Genomic DNA, 17,941 nt, shown 5'->3' with positions numbered 1-17,941 from the left:
GGAATGTTTGCCTTTCTTTGTATCTCCAGTACTTAGCACAATGCCTGGAACATAGTAGGTACTTAATAAATACTTGTTGACTTGACTTAAGAGTTTGTCTATAAAAATAGAGAACCAGGGAATATTAGGGTCAAGTTTTTTTTAAGGATGAGGGAGAATTGGGGATGCTTGTAGGGAGCAGGAAGGAGCTAGGAGAGAGAGAGAGACAGAGAGAGAGAGAGAGAGAGACAGAGAGAGAGAGAGAGACAGAGAGAGACAGAGAGAGAGAGAGAGACAGAGAGAGAGAGACAGAGAGAGAGAGAGAGAGAGAGAGACAGAGAGAGAGAGAGAGACAGAGAGAAAAGGAGAGCAAAAAAAAATAGTGAGGAACTGCAAGTATGGAACACTATATAAGCTGTTAGACTTAATTAATGTGCTGGTTAATTGTGCTGAACAATTTTTTATCCTCTTTTATTCTTTGTTCTAAGAGATGACTTTTGGGGTTGGGGAGAACTGTATTGGGAAATGAAGGTAATGTAAAAACAAAAGGTACCAAGAACATGTTTGATTTTTATTTAAATTGCCTATCAGAGGGGATGATTGTGGAGTGAGCAGCAGGAAGAAACATGAGGGGTGGATTCAAGGGTATAAGTAGAAAATTTGACTTTGGTGAAAAGATGCATTATTGTCAGAGACTAAAGCACAGGGGGTGAGGATGGGGAATGATGTCAAGGGGTTTTGAGATGTAAAATAGAGGAAAAGAGCGAGCTCCTGGCAAATGGCATCAATTTTCTCAATAATGTATGAGACACAAGGTCATCTGCTGAGAAAGGAGGAGGGAGTATTGTGGAGGCTTAAAAGGAATAGAAAAATTGGGAGCAGCCTCTGTAGGGAGTTCATGGAGAATCAATTAAGAAAGAATAAAATGAGGCCTTGATTCAGCGAGGACACAGTTTAGATTAAATAACAAAAAGATCGAGTGGCCTCAGGATGGTTGTGTGACTTAGTCCAGCACTGTACAGCATTCAGCCTGTAAAAGTGGGAAAAGCAGATAGTGGGGGGTAATTCTGAGATGATGTTTGGCAAAACCAGAGTGATGAAAGAGGTCAAGAGTTTTGAACATGGAAGACAGTATGCAATTGAACTTGTTCAAGATTGGGACAGCCAAAATAGGAGTTACGACCAGGGAAAGCATTGGGGGATGGAGAAATTAGAAGTCACAGTTTGGACAAAGAATAGTTATAGAAGAGTGAGTCATAGAGAAAAATGGAAGAAAAGGAGTTTAAGGTCAGACAAGATAATTTTAGAGTACTTGAACATAGAAGGCAACACTTATGGAGGATAATTAGATTAAGTATATGACCATCCATATGCAGCTGAACTGAAGTGAAAATGTAGGTCATGGGAGTTGAGGAGGTTAATAAACTGGGAGATTAAGGTATTTGAAAGTAGATTGGAGTCTTCAAGTTATAGACTGGAATGGAGAGGGAGAAGATGACTTTGAGCAGGTACTGAAGAAGCTGAGAAGGGGTTGGGGGGAAGGGAACGAGTATTTATATAGTGCCTACTGTGTGCCAGGCTCTGTGCTTAGTGCATTTTGGTTTTTATCTCATTTGGTACTCAAAACAACCCTGCAAGGTAAGTGCCATTATTCTCATTTTCCAGTTGAGGAAACTGCGGTAAGCAGAAGTTAAGTGATTTGCCCAGGATCCCACAGCTATTAAGTGTCTGAGGTACGATTTGAACTCAGGCCTTCCTGACTCCAGACCCAGCACTCTAGCCACTTTGCTGCCTAGCTGCCTAGGAGGATTCACTAAATGCTAGTCCTTCTTTCAATTCTTTTAATATCTCAAAAATGCCACTTCATCTCTCAGACTGTCCATCTCCTATCTGTCATCCTTCTTGTATGGACATGACTCTGAGCTCCAGAAGTCTGTGCCAGTGAAGCACCAATGATTTGAGGACTGGTAGATAGCTGCCAATCTGGGTATGATGATGTATCTGGACAGAGCAATGTCAAAGGAGGATAGATTGCTCAGTGATAATGGTAGTAAGAAGGCCTAGAAGTGGCAATGGGGGGCAAGAAGTATGCCTGCTCCTCCTTCCGGCCCTGTGTTTCAAAGACCATGAGAGAAGCTGCTCCCAGATGAGTAACTGAAAAAGAAAGGTCAAAGATGCGGTATTTTCTTGGGGGGAGCTGGGAACCAGGTCTCCATGAGTTCAAAAGATGGAAAGAGTGCAGGAGGAAAAGATTAACTCTAGAATAAAGGGAAACTTGTAAACAATAGAATAGGCAATTAGAAGGCACAGAAGAAGGGAAGGGGAGCACTAGATGGAGACTTGGGAGGGAGGGGGCCAAGTTGGGATGGGAATAGAAACAAGGAGTGGTGCCAGGGAAAGGAGAACATTTTTCACATTGGCATCCAGTAGTTGTATATCATTGGCATTTGGAAAGCCCAAAGTATGAGTTTACTAGACCTCTCCAGAGGAAATATGCAACACAGAGGGCACCAAATGGTAATTCATGGGAAAAGCCACCTGCACATGTGATCCCTCCCAGTGATTTGGCCATAAAGAAGTCTTAACTAGTGTGTGGGAGCTATTTGTCTCTTTCTCCCTCTGTCTCTCTCTCCTCCTCTTCCACCTCCTCCTTCCTCTTCTTCTCTCCCTATCTCCCTCTCCCTCCCTTCCATTTTTTCCTCTCTCTCTTTCTCTCACTTCCTCACCCTCTCTGATCCAGATATCTGCCTTTGGAATCATAAATGCATATGCTTTCTAGTTCTTCTTTTCTATATCTGTATGAACCCCTTTGAAAAGAAATGAGAAATCTTGGACCATGGTATCCTGAGTATCCTAAGGACTGCCCTCTCCCTCTAACCCTCCCACCTCTCTTTGTGTGTATCTCTTATCTGTGTGTATGTGTTAGTCTCTGTCTGTCTGTCCCAGTCTCTCTGTCTTTCTGTTTTTTCTCCTTTTCCCTATCTTTTTCCTTGTGTTTAAGTAATTGCTGCCAAAGAAATGAAAGTCTGTTGGAATTTGGTATTTGAGAACAAATTTTTTTCATTGTTTTTAAAGTGAAAATTATAAATGTGTAATATCCCAGATAAAGTGTATGTGTGTGTGTATATACACGCACAAACACATAGCATGTCTATTCCAAGACCTGAGGAGCATATTTCTGGAGATCACTGGCCAGTAGGTAATTAGATACCCCAAATGGTCTGGATGTTTACTTGCTTTGTGTCATGAACACAAGGAATGACAGATAGATCAGCTTCTTGTTTCTTTACCCAAATTGCCTTATGGTCTAATTAAAATATCTGCTCTTGGAATCATAAAAGCATTTACCTTCTAGTTCTTTTCTTCCCTTTTGAAAAGAGATGTTTTTTCTCTGTATTTCATATTTCTGTATTTCATTTCTGTGAAACTCAGGCACTGGGAATTCCAAACAGCAAGAGAGGGCTTTAAATGAGAAACAACTAGTCTGACTTCATCCTGTGCTGCTGTTTTATCTTTACAGGGCACCCAGAAAATATGCCTCCCCTACAGTCCCACAAAGACACTCTCAGTGAAGTCCATTTTAAGGTGAGTGCTCGCAAATGAAAAAAATAGTTACCAAAAGTTTTCCATTTTTTCTTTACATTCTTCTTCCTCTTCTTCTGTTCCTGTCTGTCTTTCCATTCTTCCCTTTTTTTCTTCCCTTTTTTCCTTTCTCCCTTTCTCTCTCTTCCTCACCTTCTCTGATCTAAATATCTACCTTTGGAATCATAAAAGCATATGCTTTCAGGGTGGTTAGGTGGTGCAGTGAATAGAGCATGGGCTCTGGAGTCAGAGGACCTGAGTTCAAATCTGGCCTCAGACACTTAACACAAAAACTAGCCGTGTGTCCTTGGGCAAGTCACTTAACCCCAACTGCCCTCCAAAAAGCAAAAAAAAAAAAAGAGAGAGAGAAGAAATAAAATAAATCTTTGGGGCGGCCAGGTAGCACAGCAAGTAAGAGCACCAGCTCCAGTGTTGGGATCACCTGGAGATCGAATCCCAGGCTCAGACACTTAGCACCCACCCAGAAACACCTGGCCATGTAACCTTAAGCAAGTTACTTAACCCCAGTTGCTTAGGGGCAGCCAGGTGGCTCAGTGAGTAAGAGCACTGTCTCCAGTGTCGGGATGACCTGGATCAAATCCGGGCTCAGATACTCAGCACCACACCCAGAAATAACTGGCCGTGTAACCTTGAGCAAGTTACTTAACCCCGATTGCTTTAAAAAAAAAAAAGCATATGCTTTCTAGTTCTTCTCTTCTATATATGTATGAATCCCTTTGAAAATAAGTGAGAAATTTTGGGCCCTCTCTCTCTCTCCGTCTCCCTGTCTCCCTCTCTCTCTGTCTCCCTGTCTGTCTATCTGTCCGTCTGTCTGTCTCTGTCTCTCTCTCTCTCTGTCTCTCTCTCTCTGTCTCTCTCTCTGTCTCTCTCTCTGTCTCTGTCTCTCTCTCACACACACACACACACACACACACACACACACACACACATTCTCACTCTCTCTGTCTCTCTCTCTCTCTCTGTATGTTCTGTCCCAGTCTCTGTCCTTCTCTATGTTTGTCTATCTGATTCTTGCTGGTATATTTCTGTCCTTATATTTTCTCAGGCCCTGCTGCCAATATATTGCAGCTCAGTTTGGATTCTGGAGAAGCATAGTTTTCAGTGCTGTTTCCCATACTTAAGTAGTTGTGTGATATCCCCTTAAACTATAAATTCCTCATAAAAAATGTAAATGATACTGTTAATAATAATAATAGCTAACATTTATATAGCATTTTAAGGTTTACAAAATGCTTTGCATATATGTGTATATGTTAATTCATTTGATCTCCACAACAATGTGGTGAGGTAGGTGCTATTTTTATGCCCATTTTATAACTGAGGAAACGGAAGCATAGAGAGTGACTTCCCCGGGGTCACACAGCTAGTAATTGTCTAAGGCAGGATTTGAACTCAGGTCTTCTTGATTCCAACTTCCACACTCTATCTACTTCACTACCTACCTGTTTAATAGTACTTCCTTCACAGGGTGGCTATGAAAGCAAATGAGAGAATGTTTGTTTTTAAAACATTTTGCAGACCTTATAGGGTCTATATAAAGTCAACTAAATAGAGTAATAGAAATCCAGGGTTGTTTTTGTTGTTCAATTGTTTGAGTTGTGTCCAACTCTTTGTATAACCCCATTTGGAGTTTTCTTAGCAAAGGTACTAGAGTGGTTTGCTATTTCCTTCTCCAGCTCATTTTACAGATGAGGAAACTGAGGCAAACCGGGTTAAGTGACTTGCTCAGCGTCACATAGCTAGTAAGTATCTGAGGCCATATTTGAACTCAGGGAGATGAGTCTTCCTGACTCCAAGTCCCAAACTCTATCCACTGTGCTGCCTAGTTACCCCCAGGGGTCATACCCTTTGACCCAGATATTCCACTGTTAGGCATATACCTTGAGGAGATCACTGATTAAAAAAAAAGAAAATCCTATTAAACACCAAAATATACATCAAAATATTTGTAACAGCATTTTTTGTGTTAGCAAAGAACTAGAAGCAAAGTTGATTGAGCAAAGGCTGAACAAATTGTGGTTCATAAATATAATGGAACATAACTGATGTAAGAAATAACGAGGAGCAGCCAGGTAATGCAGTTACTAGCTGTGTGACCTTGGGCAAGTCACTTAATCCCAATTGCCTTGCCTTCCCCCCTCCAAAAAAAAAAAAAAGAAATAATGAATGTAATGACATGAGAAGTATAGAAAGACTTATATGAACTGACATAGGGTGGAGAAAGCAGAGCCAAAAAAACCCAAATATGCAATGACTGCAACAATGTAAATGAAAAGAACAACCACAGAATACCAGAAAATGAATGTTATAAAATTGTATGGAACAATTATGGCCCCAAAGAAGAGCTATCTGTACCCATTTGCAGAGGGAGGAGGTACACTGGTGTGGAACACTGCATCTATTTTTACGTTTTGCTTATTGTTTTTTTCCTTCTTCCTATTTTCCTTTTTTTCTTTTAAAGAATTCTTGGCTATAAATTTCCCCTTATTTAATGTTATTGGGAGAGGGCTGGGAAGACATAGCACTTAGCAGAGTACCTGCCATATAGTAAGCACTTAATAAATACTTGATGATTGACTGATTGGACTGGATGGTTTCAACCATCACATATCAGTGATTCTGTGAGATTTGGGAGAATTTAGACTAAAGACAGTTAAGATGCTATGACATGAATCTCTAACATTCTTTTTAGTATTCAGTCTCTAATATCTCTTTAATATTCATCCTAGGGAAGGATAAAGAAAGAAAAAAGATAAGGACTGATGGGTAAGGTGCTCAGAACTAAGGCAATTCTTGTAATCCATTTGGATTCTTTACTGCAAGTTTTTTCATGTGGTCTTGATGAAGTAGGTTATAGAAGATCTGAGTGCTTGTTCTATCTTCACCATATCCTAACTGTGTAGCCCCAGACAAATCACTCCCTGTCTCTGAGCCTCAGTTTCTGCTTTCTGACAGCAGAGATAATCTGAGACCTATGTCCTGTTGAACTCATGTTCCTGTAGCCAAAATTCTTCCTGCTGCATGCCAGAGTCTGGGGCAGTTAACCAAGTAGGAGAGGTGAGCTACTGCTTCTGGCCCTACTAAATCCAACTAAGGGTTATTGGCATCAAAACTAATTCTTCCTGAAGGTTCCACTGTTCAGCAGGACTGGCACTGTGTGTGCTTTCTCCTCCCCTAAACCCTAAAGGAGCCCTCCCTCCCCTATAATGTAGATTCCTAGTTGAGGAGGCTTTTGAACCAACCCATACTTTGCTACCTTCTTCTCAGGAAGTAGGGGTAGAGGTAGGATTATTATTAGTCAGGTGGAAAATGTGCTTGAGATTTTTAAAATGAATTTCACTTACCCATTTATTTTCAATGAATGACACCAGAAATTCGTATCACAGAAAACATATATACTGAATACTTAGTGTTTGGGTCAGTTTTAGATTAGGATGAAAGAGGAGGGGGCTATATTTCTCCCATTTAATATTTATGCAGTTTAATTTTTAAAACCAAGTATGGGATTTTATATTTTTCTCTGTTAAATTTTACCTTATTAGGTTTGGTCCATTTTTCTATACTATTAAGATCTTTTGGGACCTTGATTAGGTTGATTATTAGTTATTCTTTCTAATTTTGTGTCATCAACAGTTTTGAAGACTGTAAAGTACACTAAGTTAATGTTAGAGCCTAGACTAGAATTCATGTCTTCTCAATTCTAATCGATTTACTCTCACTATGAATGCATCTGACCTGTGACTCTGCCCAGCCTATCAAGAACCCAATGTGCTTCTAATCTCCACATCCTCATGTCTTATCAAAAGTACCTGAGAATAGATACAATAGTCAAAACATTCACAACACCTGATGCTAATTTCCTCATCTTCACATTTCCCAGCCCCATAAGTGGAGCTTTTAATTATCTTAGGATGACATATTTAGAGCTGCCTTCTAGTTTAACCCCTACTTTTTATAGATGAGAAAACTGATTCCAAGAGAAATGAGTCTTACAACATCATATACCAGTAGGTGGGAGGACTAAGCTTCAAATATAGTCCCCCTAACTTCAGATCCAAGGCTTCTTCCATTGTTTCATGCAACCTTTGACTTTTCCCTAAGCCTTGGTCCTTCCTGATATTATGATTAAAGGACAATGACACTCTTTTATATTCAACCTCTCTTATCTTCCTTTACAGTTCTTTTGTATGTGGTTTAAAAAAAAAAGAGCTCATCACAGAACTCCCTGTAAGTCACTTCAATCTCTTTAGATACTTTTTCCTTTTTTTCTTATCAGAATTATTTGCGTTTGTGTCATCAGGATTTCAGACTTAAAAATCCTTACCCAGATCATTAGAGATTCATGTCCTAGTATCTTAACTGTCTTTAATCTGAATTTTTTCAAATCTCACAGAATCACTGGTATGTGATAGTTGAAACCATATAGTCCAATCAGCCAATCAGCAAGTGTTTAAGTGTTCACTATGTTCCAGACACTCTGCTAAGTGCTTTGCAGACAAAATAGCACAAGCAGTCCTTGTTCTCAAAGAGCTATCATTTTACTGAAGGAGACAACATATAAATCAGAACATACAAGATAAATACAGAGTAGAAGGAAGGTAACCTTAGAAGAAGTGGCACTAGCCACTGGGGGACCGGGAAAAGCATCCTGGCGGAAATGGCATTTGAGTTGAGTCTTGAAGTCAAGGATTCTAAAGTAGGAGATTAAGAAGGAGGGCATTCCAGGCTAGGGGAAGAGCCTAGTCCATACGTGAATAAGAATCCTCTCTTCTATGTTCCCCGACAGTAATTATTTTAATAATATTTTATTTTTTCCAATTGCATATGAAAACAATCTTTTTTTTTTTTTTAAAGCAATTGGGGTTAAGTAACTTGCTCAAGGTTACACGGCCAGTTATTTCTGGGTGTGGTGCTGAGTATCTGAGCCCGGATTTGAAATAGTATGCTTTGATCCTCATTGACTCCATCAGTTCCTTCTCTGGATGTGGGCATCATTTTTCATCAGGAGTCCTTTGGAATTCTCTTGGATCATTATATTGCTGAGAAGAGCTATTATTTACAGTTGATCATCCAATATTGCTATTACTGTGTATAGTATTCTCCTGGTTCTCCTCACTTCATGTTACACAAACATCAGTTCATGTAAGTCTTTCCAAGTTTTTCTGAAATCATCCTGCTCATCATTTCTTATAGCACAATAGTACTCCTTCACAGTCATATACCACGACTTGTTCAGCCATTCCCCAACTGATGGTCATTCCCTCAATATCCAATTCTTTGTCACCATGAAAAGAGCTACTGTAAATATTTTTGTACATGTAGGTCCTTTTGTCCCCATAGGGAAACCTTTTTTTTTAAAAATCTCTTTGGGATGTAGACCTAGTCGTGGTATTGATATGCAGTTTTATAGCCCTTTGGGCATAGTTCCAAATTACTTTCCAGAATGATTAGACCAGTTCAGGATTCCACCAATAGTACATTAGTGTCCTAATTTTCCTGCATCCCCTCTAACATGTATTATTTTCCTCTTCTACCATATTAGCCAATCTAATAGGTGTGAGGTGGCCAAAAAGTAATTATTGAGAGTTCACTTAGATACCTACACTTCAGGGCAAACTCCTACCTCCCAAGGAAGCCCATGGCACTTTGGGGCATCTCTCATTCTTAGAAAGTGTTTTCCTTACTTCAGATATAAACCTGATTGTCTAACATTCATTTGTGGCTCTACCCTCAGAGGTCAAATTCTGTTTCACATGATAGCTGTCAGGTCTTCACTATGTTTTCTTTTCTCTAAACCAACTGTTCCCAATTCATTTGGTCAGTCCTCATGTGCCATAGTGTCCAGTCCCCTCACCATGGTACAATTCATTACATATAATAGGTACTTATTAAATGTTTATCGAGTTGAATGCTGGTTGCTGTCTTCTGGACATGCTCCACCTTGTCCTTACTTCCAGAACTCGACACAGTACTCCAGAAGTGGATTGACCAGGGAAAAGATTACAGATAGGATTGTTATCTTTTTTGGACTAAGTTCAATCCCCCTCTTAATGTAGCCTAAAGTAACATAAGCTTTTGTGACTGTCCTATCCCATACTGAGTTCTAAAATCCCCAGATCTTTTTATCACATAGATTGAATTTATTACTAGTACAATAAATTCTTTCCATCCAAATGTAAGAATTTATATTTATCACTACTAGATTGTATCTTAACAAATTTAGCCCAATACTGTGGCCTTTTGAGGTATGTTTTGGACTTGGACTTTGTAGCTATTTCCAGACCATGTTGCCATAATTCTAGGTGTCATCCCCACTAGAAACTTGAATTCTGTCCTTGGAACCACCTAGGACCCTGATAAGTGGGATTTTTGTCTTAACTTGCCTAGATCCAGCCTTTACCTTACTTCCTGGCCATCTCCAGACTATACTGCCCCATGTGTATACCACTACCACCACCAATAAGGGTTATATTTGCATACCCAGCAATTAGCCCTGTACCTGGCATATAAATGCTTAATAAATGCTTTTTCTATCTACTGATCTCACAGAGATTATATAAAAAGGACTGCTTAAGACAGCTTTCCTTTAAGCAGTGTTCTGGACTAGGAGTTGCTGGAGATAATGGTTGAAGATCTTATTTTTAATTAACTTTGCTACTGGTTGCCTATACTACCCAGCCATTGTTTTACTATAAGAGACTGAATCTCAGGTTAATGACAACTGCCTGAGGTTCCAGATGTTCACATAATTAATTATTCCTTGTCTCCCTCCTTTTTATGCATCTTTGTACTATAAATGTAATAGCAGTCGTAACGAACAAATAAAATATGGAATTGTAATCCAAGTAAAACTATAAATTTTAAACTCTTCATTATTATTTATTAATAATAATATAAACTTTAACAGAAAAATAATTATAGTTTATTTATTTTTTATCCTCTTCTGATCTTTTCCACCTGGTTTCAATGTTTGGTTGCCATTTTTTTGAACAGTTTTATTAGGGTGGCTAGGTGGCTCAGTGAATACAGTCCTAGAGTCAGGAGGACCTGAGTTCAAATGCAGCCTCAGACACTTAACACTTACTAGCCATCTGAACTTGGGCAAGTCGCTTAACCTCAATTGCCCTGCCCTCCCCCCTCCAAAAGCAAAAAAACCCCAAAATCCAGTCATATTCAACACACACAGTGTATATCTTCTAATTCTTCTATCCTCTGTCACTTTGTGCATCCATAATTCTTCATTTTTTCACATCATATTTTATTACACAAAGATGCTTTTTATATAGGTCTACCACAGTTTATTCATCCACTTGCTAATTATTGGTTGTTTCCTTTTTTTCTACTGTTAAAAGTAAAACAGCTATGAATATTTTTATATATAAAAAGTTCTCTTTTCCTTCTAATAATATATTTAAGATACAGTTCTTGCATTAGGATTACTGGGTCAAAAGATATGATCAGTTTTGCAAGTCTTACAGTATATTGTCAAATTACTCAACAAAAAAAAACCCACCAACAGTGCAATATAGTGCTCATTTCTCCGCTTTGTTTATAGCATTTAATTGTATTATTCCTGTCTGTTTTTGTCATTCTTTAGTTACGCTATCAAATTGGTATCTTAGATTTCATTTTATTAGCATATCTTTGCACCCTCTATTTTAGAATAATTCTATTAGGAAAACACTGAGGAAGAGATGATGTGATTTAAATAAAATATTACAACTTTTTGCCTGATACTCCAGTTCCTTGTACAAACTACTTATTTTCTTAAGGCTAATTCATCTGAGGAAGAATGAATTGCTACTATTGCTCAAAGTTCTATCACATTGCATTGAAATTCATTCTTTCCCTTTTATTTCAGTGCCATGAATCTGGACAAGTTTGAAAAAGGTCCCAGGGAAATTTTTCATCCTGAGATACAGAAGGTAAAAGAACATTTTATAGTTTTTAGAGTTGGTATATGAAATATATGGAGCATGTATGCTTAAAAGGAACATTGTTGGCTTGAGAATTATCTTTTTTTAACTGAAAAATGTTGAATTACATGAGACACATGAGATTAATTCATTAAGTAAATGTTTATTGCTTCTACTGAAGTCCTACTTTGATGCCTTTTTGGAGTATAGAGGTGAACCTCTCAATCTCAGGGGAAGGACAGGAAATGATCAGAGATTTAAAGATGACTCCTAGCACCCACTTTTGAAAAGGGACAGGATCAAAGAGAATAGAACAAGTGGGGGGTGGTATAGGATAGAGGGAAATATAGTCAGTCTTTCACAATATATCCACTAATGGAAATTTTTTGCATAGCTATACATGTACAGCCTATATTGAATTGCTTATCTTCCCAGTAAGGGTGGGTGACAAGGGAGGAAGGGAAAGAATCTGGAATTCAGAGTTTTAAAATCAAATGTTTAAAAATATATATTATTATTATTATTTTACATGTAACTGGGAAATAAGATATATAGACACTGGGGCATAGAGATCCACCGTGCCCTACTGGAAAGTCAGAGGGGGTATGGGAGAGAGCAGATTGCGGAAGGGGATATTCAGTGGGATCACTGTTTTGGGGTGGTGGGTAGGGGAAAAATGGGGAGAAAATTTGTAACTCAAAATCTTGTAGAAATGAATTATGTAAACTAAAAAATAAAAAAGAGGAAAAAAAAGATGACTCCTAGGTAGGGCATCTAGGGTAGAGAAGGCAGTTGTCACTTGCTTACAGGCTAAAACCACAAGAGAAGGCTCATCTGGAAATGAGGGTTGAAGGTACACATATTCTGATACCTGGGGACAATCCTAGAGCTAAGAACCGGAGGCAGTGGATTCTAGAAAAGCTGAGACATCTTTAGCCTTGCCAGTGTACATTCATTGACAAGAACCAATCTAACCTCTAGCCAAGACAGGACTGGATTTGTTGAATCAGAAGATAATATTATTTTTAAAGTAGGAATGCAAATGAAGGTGATGTTAAAACAAATGATGATTTTTTTAAAAGTAGGAGATTATAAAGGTAAAAAAAAGATGACATAAGAAAAAAAAATAAGGCCTACTTCCTTCCCATTTCATGGACATTGGACCTGGCAAATAAACCTTTGTAAATCTCTCCTTTGATTTATTACTCTAACCTTCTTCTGTATATTTCCTTATAATGCTATTAATAATTCAAAACACCAAAAACAAATAACAATTCAGTACGTCTAAAAGAAGGGTTATACACTCTTTATAGGGAGCAGGACAAGACAAGGTAAAAGGTAAAGACTTGTATTATCTCCTATGGACCATATGGGTATTTAAGATCTAGAAAGGAGAGGCGGTTATCGAGAAACTATGACCTAGAACTTTCAGATAAAAGAGTTATGCCACAATGATGATGGACACCAGGGCATCACTGAGGATATCAGAAAACTAGCACAGTGTATTTGTTTTGCAGCTTCGGCCTTAATCCTTTAGCCTTAAAGAGTGTATTCATTCTTCTTAAGAAGACTTAAGGAGAAAGATGGTTATTAGCTTTAAGTATTTGAAGGGCTGCCATAGGACAGAGAGATTAGACTTGTTCTGATGCATCCAAAGCAAAAAAAACTAGGAATAATGTGGGGGGGGGATTACAAAGAACCAAATTTGTACTTGATCTGAGGAAAAACTGAGGCATTGATAAGACAAGAGGGAAACAGAAGAAAGCAGAAGAGATGAAAAATGGCAAGAAGTTGGATTTCTAGGTAAGACTTTAGATTTTACCTAAGGATATCTTCTCTTTATATTAGGGTTTTGGAGGAATCTGCTAAATACAGGTCAAAGCCAGCTGAGTAAGGTCGTGTCAGATTGGGGAGAAAAGACTACTAGTAAAGTACCAGAATGGGAGTAATCAATATATATGTGTGTGTATGTATGTGTGTATGTATCATACACACATACATACATACACACATATACACAGAGAATGAGAGAGAAATTGGACATATATACATATATATACATACAGAGAGAGAGAGACTTGCTCAGGGACTACCAGTAAGTGTGCCCCTAGCAGGGCAGACAGGCAAAGCCCACTCTCAGTTTATTATGGGAATTAGCCATGGGAGCTGTAGATATAAATGAGAGGGCAAGGATAAACTGATATTAGTTTGCAGAGAGCATGCTTTATGTGTGGTTCTGCAAGTGACAAGTCATAGCAATTTGGTGGCATAGTGAAAAGGAAATTGTATAAATAGTCAAAGGACCTGAGTTAGAATTCTTACTTTATGACTTAACAGCCTATGTGACCTTGAACAAGTCACTTAATCTCTTTAGCCCTCAGTTTCCTCATCTATAAAGCTGAGGTAATTGTTCCAGAGGAGCCCTAAGGTCTCTTCCAGGTCTATTATCCTAGGATCCTATTAAATAGTCTAAGTACAAAATACAGGCTAGCAGAGACTGGGCTGGAGGAATTCCTAATTTTCCAGGTTTCCAGGTAGAATTAAGTATTCTTTGAAAAGATGAAAGCACTACTTCAAAAGGTCACAAAAGAAGAAAAAAAGATCTCAAGGCATATCCCAGTCTTTGTGAGGAATATAAGGAACAACTTCTTAATAATTTAAGCTGTCTCTAAATGGGAAGGGCTTCCTTGGAAGGAAGTGAATTCCCAATTACTAAAGATATTCAAGCATAGAATGGATGAATATTTTTGGAGATGTTATAGCAGAGATTCATGTTAAAGGTGAAACTTGATGACTAAGATCCTTTCTGTCACGGTCTCACAATCTCTATCTGGGAGGGTTCTATGACCTCTAATAGAGATATACCCCAAAAGACAGGAAATAATTACAAGGGTACTATCAGGATGTAGCTGTCACTAACCTTGTGACACATATTCCTCATTACTCAAGTTCTTTAGCATTCTCTGTGTCTAAGACTTAAGACTTAACACGCAGTATCCATCATTTCAGCTATATTTAACTTTCAGATAAACAAGCATCCTTCTCCGTGAACCCTTAATTTAGAAAACTTCTCTGCAGAATGGAGTATTTTATTTTAGGAATGGTCCCAAGATGAATGACTATCCAATATAAAGAACTTTGGTCTTAGAGTTAAAAGACATATATTTGAGTCCCAGTTCTGATATTAGCTCTGTGATCCTAAGCATGTCTGACCCTCAATATCATTCATAAAATGAGCATAATAATTTTTGTGTTAGCCATCTCACAGGATGATTATAAAAGGTGCTTTGTAAATCTTTTGTTGTTGTTCATTCGTTTCAGTCATGTCCAACTCTTTGTGACCCCATTTACAAATATCCTGGAATGGTTTGCCATTTCCTTCTCCAACTTATTTTATTTTACTGCTTTTTGGAGGGCAATTGGGGTTAATTGACTTGCCCAAGGTTACACGGCTAGTTTTTGTGTTAAGTGCCTGAGGCCAGATTTGAACTCAGGTCCTCCTGACTCCAGGGCCGGTGCTCTACCCACTGCACCACCTAGCCGCCCTCCAACTTACTTTAAAGATGAGGAACTGAGGCAGACAGGGTTAAGTGACTTGCCCAGGGTTACACAGCTAGTAAGTGTCTGAGGCTGGATTTGAACTTAGGAATTTGATACTTCCTGACTTCAGACCCAGAACTCTATCCACTGTGCCCCCTAGCTGCCCCCATTTAAATCTTGCAATACTGTATAAACGTGAGCTATTAGTAATAACAGTAATAGTGAATTGTAGACAGGGCTTTATTTGTAAAATTGGAGCTCTTCTCCTCTTTCAAAAATTCAAAGTAGGGACAAAAATTAACAACTACAGCCACCTGATTTAAAATCTGTTCTCAACAATCATAAGGATGCTACTTACTAAGTGTAACTTTCTCATCCACTTACTTTCAAGTCTTTGATGCCTTTTCTTACATTCTGGAAGAACTTTCGTTCTCTTACTTTTCCCTACATTTTTTTATTGGAGGCATGTAATCCCCATTGTGTTTGTTCCCAATTGTTTCTGTGTTATCTGTCTACTTAGGGTTTTTCTAGGTGAAGGACTCAGAAAAAGATTTTTTAAAAAAGAAACAAGCTCTTTTATAACCTAAGTGTTGTAGATTAAATGGTTAACCTATCACATGTATGAGACAAATAGTTTTCTTGTGTATATAATACAATAAATCACATTATTATTTGATGGTTTGACTTGGGTACTCCCTCTACTGGTGCACATGGCAGCCTGCCCCCACTTTTTTGTAACATGAAGTATTTGTTGATGTTTTTCTGTTCCTCCATTAAGACTTCATCCAAACTGCTAGTACCCTTTCTATGGTTGCCTTAGGCTTTGTACTCGTGGCCATGACCAAGTGACTATAGTGAAAAGCTAGAGCGATGACATTATGTCTGCTTTAATTTTTACCTCTTTTCAGGAATATTACTGCTATGGGAGTTTTTGTTTTGTTTTGGGTTTTTTGTTACTTCTGGGTTTGAGGCTGTTCCATGTGCTTGTTGATTCAGAACTCTTAAACACCAAGTTTCTGGGTTGTTCTTTATTAATAAGATGTTTGCTACTTAATATCTTGATCGTTCACTTTAGAGCCATCTCTTCATTTTTAGTGAATGCTGAAAAATACAATCTTTGAGCTCTAGGCAGAAAATATCAAGTCATGTTCAAGGTTAGTGAGCCTTAGTAGTCCCATTTGCCTCTTAATCACTAGCCTGGTATAGTAGAAGGATCATTGGAATTAAAGTTAGAAGATCTCACATGAGACTCAGAATTGTGCATGAAAAGAACCTTAGATTTGCAGTCAGAAGACCTGGGTTTGGATCACATCCCCACTACTGATTGGCTCTGTTGACTATGGACAAGTGGCTTCATTTCCCTGAACCTCAGTTTCCTCCTCTGTAAAATGAGGGGATTGGACAAAATGACTGCTAAAGTCCTTCCTACTTTGACTCTATAATTTGACTCTACTATTTACCAACTGACCCCACTCCGAGCTCGTTTCCTATTGTTCAGACCCAATAATAATACTTCTTTCTTTGCCCCTAATGCTTACCTTGTGTTATCTCTGTTCACAGTTTGTAATCTGCCTCTTGTTGCTTCATGGTACAGCACCGCTGTGGTAAAAATCAGTTACAATGCTATTCACGTTTCTTTTTAAGAAAAAAAATAATTTTCTCCAAATTTGAATCTGAAATGCAGTTAAGAGAAACTAGCAAAGTGATCATGACTTCTTAGAGTTTACAATAGCAAAGAGGGAGAACTAGGGCATAGTCAAATATGTACCTTAGATAAAGTGAATTCTAAAATGTTAAGAGAAAAAAAATTGGTGTGACTCCATGACCAGAAACCCTAAAGGGGTGTGTATATATATATATATTATACCTCAAGAACAGTGTGTAGTTATAAAAAAATTTTAATAGAATCACAGAATTAGAAAGCACTTAAGAGGTCATTTAGTCCAACCTATATACCTGAGCAGAAATTTCTCAGCTTAAGTTCTGACTCCCCCATGAAGCCTTCCAAGATAATTTCTGACCCATACTGATTCTTCTCCCCATCCTGGTCCTCCATAATATGTGTCACTTATTTTTGCAATATATTCTTCACTCCGATCCAGCATTTAGTAAGTACCTGTTATGTCTAAGGGACTGTGCTAGGTAGTGGGGATACCAAGACAAAACAAAAACAGTCTGGCCTCAAGGAGTCTACTAGAGAGATACATCATTGAACACCTAAGTATACACATGATAATTTGAGGAGGAAGAAGAGTGTGCTAACAACTAATGGTATCATATAGAATTGGAAGGTACCTCAGAGATCAGATAATCCAGCTCCCTCAATGAGGGAGGTTATGTACCCAAGGTTACAGAGAAAGTTAGCATCAGACAGAATTTGAACCCAGGTCCTGTGATTCCAGAGCCACTGAATGTTTCTTCCATTGGACAAAGAAGACTTTGTGTAGGAAATGGCACATTAACTGAGCTTTGAAGGAAATTAGGAGATTCAGGAGGCAGAGGCCATAAGGGAGGATTCCAGGTATGAGGGATAACGTGTCCAAAGGCATGCAGATGGGAGAAGGAATGCTAAGGCATCATTGGGCTCTGATTGTTCCACATTTCATTGTTGTTTCTACAAGGACTAGATTATATTGTCATTATTTATGCCGATGAAGAAGAGGGGTTGTGTAAAGAAACTTATAAAAGGTATACAGAAAACTTCCTGAGGAACTCAGATTTACAAAAGACGTACAAAAGATAGAGAGAAGGGAATATGACTTACATGTGATCACAAAACAATGTCATGGACCTGTCAGTAAGGCCAGTAAAAAGGGAGGCTTTGAAAGCCCAGAATAAATTGGGGCTTGGGAAAACAATTGCTAAAAGACAACAAAAAGGTTTTTTTAAGCTATCTTTGGAGC

At 38.4% G+C, this 17,941-nt stretch overlaps 1 protein-coding gene across 3 annotated transcripts in view; it reads left to right on the top strand.

Annotated features, from left to right (window-relative positions):
• GARNL3 (GTPase activating Rap/RanGAP domain like 3) overlaps positions 1–17,941 on the top strand; it is a 214,321-nt gene that overhangs the window by 71,143 nt on the left and 125,237 nt on the right. For all 3 annotated transcript variants that reach the window (XM_069082702.1, XM_069082703.1, XM_069082701.1), the window contains 2 exons: positions 3,500–3,564; positions 11,444–11,507. In XM_069082702.1, the coding sequence (XP_068938803.1) occupies positions 3,500–3,564; positions 11,444–11,507 (129 nt within the window). The remainder of the gene's footprint in view (positions 1–3,499; positions 3,565–11,443; positions 11,508–17,941) is intronic.

Source organism: Petaurus breviceps, unplaced genomic scaffold, assembly GCF_028583685.1.
Source record: "Petaurus breviceps papuanus isolate PSGF00001 unplaced genomic scaffold, PetGlider_PUasm1.0 171, whole genome shotgun sequence".
Lineage (NCBI taxonomy): Eukaryota > Metazoa > Chordata > Mammalia > Diprotodontia > Petauridae > Petaurus > Petaurus breviceps.
The sequence above is the reverse complement of the archived record's forward strand: the minus strand, read 5'-3'. Positions and strand labels throughout refer to the sequence as shown.